Below are 6,000 nucleotides of genomic sequence, written 5' to 3'. Positions count from 1 at the left end.
CACGAAGACAGACAAAATACTGTTATTGAGGAAGGGCATCCAGCTATAGATACCTTGCCAGATCAAATTGGAGCCTAGTACAGCCTTCTGGCTTGCCAGCCCTCAGTCAAAACGTCTAACCCATGTCAGCATGAAATCATCATCATCATCATTGTTCGACCGTGGTCGAGACAATGGAATTTACCATGTTGCACCAGACTTCACGGTCCATCATAGCATTACGGAGGTCCTGTTGCTGGATGCCTGTATCCCTGGAGATTACATCAGGGTAGGAGAGTGTGCGCCCTCTGGTGTTGCGAGTAGATGGCTTCCAGAGGAGAAGAGTAGAAATTACTTCTTTTTCAGCTCTACAACAATGTCCAGCAAACTGGACTCTCCCACCTTTCACAAGAGATGACACAGGTGGTAATTTCTCATATATTTGCATTTTAGTTGGATGGCGCCTCCACGAGAGATTTTGAGCTCTCATAAGGAGGCGAGTGTAGGTTCCATCCAACCGCCTCTCAAGCTTCTTTGATAACGTCCAGGTTTCTGAGCCATATAGTAGGATTGGTTCGACTGTGGTTTTGAATATTTCAAGTTTGAAGTCTCTACTTAGATTTGATGACCAGATCTTATGCATGTCATTACAGGCTGACCAGGCCATACCCTTTCTAGTTAGAAAGTCTTTTCCAGATGATGATATGTATGACCCAAGATATTTATAATCAGAAACCATATTTAAAGGTGCACTGTTGAGAGTGTGGATGATGCAATCACTGTTGGACAGGCACTTGTTTATGTATTCAGTTTTGGTCTCATTGAGGTAAAGACCTACACAATTTGAGGCTTGTTCAAGAGATTGTAAAAGAGACTGGGCATTGGAGAGAGAATCACTGATAAGAGCGATGTCGTCAGCAAAGTCAGTGTCTGTCAAGTACTCAGCTGTCAAGTTCCAGACACCCAGCATGAAAAGCAGATGATGATGATGGTTTATAGATGTAAGTAATAAAAGGTTTGTAATAAAGTCACTGAAATTAATCATGTGACTCAAAATGATTTCGTTTTATATCCTAATATAAGAAGTGACCAGTAATAAATTTTATAATACAATTGTTTTTGTTTGTTTTTTATCATCCCAGTGTAAATATTCCAAGCAGTTCCCTGATATTAAAGTAAAACCATCCTGATAGATAGCAGGCTATAGTATAATGCCTCGGTAGACTGCATCCTGTTACAATATCTACAAAACCTTGCTTAAGAGAACTTTATCTCTTCTCTTTTATCTTTTACTTGTTTCAGTCATTGAACTGTGGCTATGAAGAGTTCAGGTGTGGCTGTATGGTAAGAAGTTTGATTCCTTACTACATGGTTCTGAGTTCAGTGACCCTGGACAAGTGTCTTCTATTACAGCTTTCAGGTGACCAAAGCTTTGTGAGTGGATTTGGTAGATAGAAACTGAAAAGAAGCTCATTGAATATATATATACATACATCATCATCATCGTTTAACGTCCGCTTTCCATGCTGGCATGGGTTAGGTGATTTGACTGAGGACCAGCAAACCAGATGGCTGCACCAGGCTCCAATCTGATCTGGCAGAGTTTCTACAGCTGGATGTCCTTCTTAACGCCACGAGAGTGTAGTGGGTGCTTTTACGTGCCACCAGCACGAGGGCCACCCTCCCGTTGCTTTACGCTCATTTTTTTTTTCATATTCGTTTCCTACACATTTTTTTTACACCCGTTACACTATTTTTTTTCTGATTTTCGTTTCCGGGTCAAGTTGTAAACATTAACCAAAAAAAGTATTGGGGTTGATTCATTCGGCTAGAAATCCTTCAAGACAGTGTCCCATGCTGGAGCACCGCCTTGAAGAATTTCAGTCCAATGACTGAAACAAGTAAAAGATAAATGCATGTATGTCTGAACAAGGCCAAACAACTGGAATTTGAATAAACTAGTGATAGTCTACAATGGCAACAACCAGCTAATAAAAGTAGTGAAATAATTCATGAGACGTGAGAAGAGTTAAGTTCTCTCATTTTGAATAGAACACATGAGCTGAGGAACTTTTTACAACCACAAGAACATGCCTATATAAATACCTACTACAACACTTAGGTTAAACTTGTTTTGAACTCTTTTGCCTAACGATGGAAGAAGACAGTTCGAGTTCAATCCCCTTGGAAGTTCGCTCTCCTATTAGTAAGACTCCTCCTGCTGCCGTCATGGCTTCTCTTCCGCGAACCAGCCTTCAAGACGATAAACCAAAAAGTCGTAAACCTAAAGGTAAATAATGTCGCCCTTTTATATTACTGCCTACAACAGCACATTTGAACATCATTTGCACTGTTTCATAACACATCATGCCTTCATCCAATTCGTCTTAGAATATATATATATATATATATATATATATATATGAACACAACTGTATTATGTTGTGTAGGCGGAAGAAGGGTGTTGGATGTTTATGATATCTTTTTGCTTTTGACACACATCAACATTGCTGTCCAGTTACTCTGTTTTAGATAATATGGTCAAGGTTATATCCACTATGTCAGTTTGTATCCAGAACACACACATGAAAAATAAAAAAAAAACGAAAAATGTATTTAGGAGACTGCGCTCCGTTTTCTGTCTAATATTTTCTATCACCATTGAGCAATGCACTTAAACTTTATTGCCCCGTTTTAATGACAGCAAATAAACACATTATTATTGTTGTTACTTTTGGTAGAAGGCACTTGCCGTTTTGTGTTTGTGGTGCACTTCAGTGTTACACTAAACTTCGTCCTGTTGTTTTTGTTATTGTTACACTGCAGTTCAGCTTTGATAAATAAAGTGGACCATCCCTTATGCAACAACCAGTTGTGTCTGCTTTTGCCACGGAGTTTTGGAATAGCCATCACTACCTCACGAGGAATGAAAAGCGTAAGGAATTCTGGTGTTCCTTTATTTTTTAAAACATATTTCAGTGTTTCACAATAGTAATTATCATTTTGAAAAAAAACAAAACCCAGTAAATTTCAACTCTTAGCTCCGGTTTCCGTAGTTCCATGTTTTTTCACCGTTTTATGAGATAGTGGTAGCTATTCCAGAACGTGGCCCTTCGTAAGGAAGGAGGAAGGCAAAAGAATTCAGTAGCTTTTGTTTGATTGTTTATAAAGTGTTCCCGTATCATACAACGGGAATTACGATTCTGAAATAATTTTTCTCCGAAAATTTTAATTGTTTTCTACATTTTTACACCCACCCCACTCAAATCAGTTTCATATCCTTTTACTTCCTCATGAGGTTGTGATAGCTTTTACAAAACTCAACAGTTTCTTTTGAGAAAGAAGGTATAAGTTGAAAGAGATTTGGCTGCTATTTCTAGCTTCTCGAGTGACCACATACAAACAGACTGCTATTGGCCATTGCTGCTGCTCACTTTATATGCCGGATTGGACATGGATGTAGGAGAAATTAATGGCTGTGATGTCATTATCTGGCATATGCTGGACAGTTTGACAGGAGCTGACCAGCCAGGGAGCTACACCAGGCACCAATTGTCTATTTTGGCATGACAGTGGCACAGGTGCTTTTTATGTGGTATCGATGCATATATATTATCATTTAATGCCCGTTTTCCATGCTGGTATGGGTTGGATGGTTTGACAGGAGCTGGTAAGGCCAGGGGCCGCACCAGGCTCCATTGTTTGTTCTGGCATGGTTCCTATGACTGGATACTCTTCCTAATGCCAGTCACTTTACAGAGTGTACTGGGTGCTTTTTACGTGGCACTAGCACCAATGCTTTTAAAATCTTGGCATGCTTGGTTAAGAACAAAACCAATTGTCAACCTCTGTTTTTACTGGGTTTGGATTCTTCAAGAAATATCTATTATATAAAATCCGTTCTGTCTGTCTGTGTGTGTGTGTCTTTTAGGATCTTGGGCACCCTCCATCCAATTGCGCTCAAATTTGATATGTAGATACCAACGGTATCAGGGCGTGTATAAGTCTTGAAAAAAATTACAAAAATCGATTCCAGGTGAGAATGCGATCGATAATGCCGTGGGAACGTGCATTTGTATGTGCAAGTACATCAGCTGTTACGATCAATACTACATGTACGCAAGAAAAATGCACGTGCAGTTTGCACAAAAAAAGCCAGCTGGCTTGAAATAATGCCACAAAATGCAGTATATTTAAGAGACCAAAAAAGTAAGATGCAAAAGAGATATTTTCTTCAAACTTGGCATGAAGGAAGGAAGTCTATCTTTATTTCTTCTTTTGCTGGTGTCTCAAATTTAGGTTAAATTAGTTTTTCTCAGAGGGGAGGCCTATGGGATGGTTGGACAAGTTGTTTTGAGAAAATTTGGTTTAAATGTTTGACAACTCAGCACAGTCCATTGGACGGGGGTGGGGGCGTTTTGCTTGTCTATAATAATACTCGTGTTTTTCTCCATCACTCAAAACTGGATGAGATAATGCAGAGCATTTTGTCTGATGAGTTAATAATTCCACCATCTTGCTACCTTAGAAGCATTTATAATGACTATTTCTCTTATAGGTACAAGGCCTGAAATTGTTGGGCATGGGGCTAGTCGATTACACCAACCCCTGTGCCCAGCTGGTGCTTATTTTATCGACCTTGAAAGAATGAATAGCTAAGTCAATCTCAGCAGAAGAAACATTTACAACTAGCTGGCTCCATGCATGAGAAAGGAAAGGGTGATAGATGAATAAAGAAGGGAGTGGTATGGTGAACATTCAGTACTGAAAAGAAAAATCAAACAGCGTTTCAACTCTGTGAGTATATGTGTGTATGTGTACAAGGGAAGTATGTGAATGTTTGTATGTGTAAACCAGTAACAAATGGTGATCAGTGTCACATCTCAAAAGACAACCACTAGATAACATTGACAAGTGTATTAATTTGATTTACCATATAAAATACTACAATTAGCCATCATTTTTGATGGCATGGGGCCAGCTAGTTTATAATAATTCTCCCTATTATTGGTACAAGGCCAGTAATTTGGGGTGGTGAGTTTAGTTGATTACACCAACCCCAGTACCTGACTGGTATTGATCTTATTGACACTAAAAGGATGAAAGGCAAAGTTGACCTTGGCAGAATTTGAACAAGGAATTTTAAACTGGATGAGATTATGTAGAGCAGTTTGTCTGATGATTTAATAATTCCACCAGCTTGCTACCTTAGACGCATTTAGAATGACTGTTTCTCTTATAGGTACAAGGCCTGAAATTGTTGGGGAATTGGTCTAGTTGATTACACCAACCCCTGTGCCCAGCTGGTGCTTATTTTATCGACCTTGAAAGAATGAATGGCAAAGTCAACCTCACCAGAAGAAACATTTGCAACTAGCTGGCCCCATGCTGTCAAAAATGATGACTAATTGTTGTATTTCATATATAAACAAGGACAAAAGATAGAATCATCATCGTTTAACGTCCGTTTTCCATACTAGCATGGGTTGGACAGTTCGACCGGGGTCTGGGAAGCCAGGAGGCTGCACCAGGCTCCAGTCTGATCTGGCAGTGTTTCTACAGTTGGATGCCCTTCCTAACGCCAACCGCTCCGTGAGTGTAGTAGGTGCTTTTTATGTGCCACCGGCACAGGTACCAGGGGGCGGCTGGCAACAGCTACAATCGGTTGGTGCTTTTTACATGCCACTGGCATGGAAACCAGTCAAGGTGGCTCTGGCATCGGCCACGTTCGGATGGTGCTTTTTATGTGCCACCGGCACAGGTATCACAGCTACAATTTCCATTTGATTTTTATTTGATGGTAATTCAAATTAATACACTTGTCAATGTTATCTATTGGTTGTCTTTTGAGATGTGACATCGATCATCATTTATTACTGAAAGAACGCTGCCTCACACATACAAACATTCACATACTTCCCTTGTGCACACATACACATATACTCACACAGGGTTGAAACACTGTTTGATTTTTTCAGCTTTCAATGTTCACCATCCCACTTCCATTGCACACACATTCAT

The 6,000-nt window shown here is 39.8% G+C and overlaps 1 protein-coding gene across 1 annotated transcript in view; it reads left to right on the top strand.

Annotated features, from left to right (window-relative positions):
• The first annotated feature begins 2,106 nt into the window (after positions 1 to 2,106).
• Positions 2,107 to 6,000, top strand: part of LOC115211936 (cell cycle control protein 50A) — a 28,593-nt gene continuing 24,699 nt past the window's right edge. Inside the window, exon 1 of the mRNA XM_029780688.2 lies at positions 2,107 to 2,269. Coding sequence (XP_029636548.2) covers positions 2,134 to 2,269 — 136 coding nt within the window. The 5' untranslated portion in view covers positions 2,107 to 2,133. The remainder of the gene's footprint in view (positions 2,270 to 6,000) is intronic.

The sequence above is a fragment of the Octopus sinensis genome, linkage group LG5, assembly GCF_006345805.1.
Source record: "Octopus sinensis linkage group LG5, ASM634580v1, whole genome shotgun sequence".
Classification (NCBI taxonomy): Eukaryota; Metazoa; Mollusca; class Cephalopoda; order Octopoda; family Octopodidae; genus Octopus; species Octopus sinensis.
Note: the sequence above shows the minus strand (reverse complement) of the source record. Positions and strands in the feature narration are given on the sequence as shown.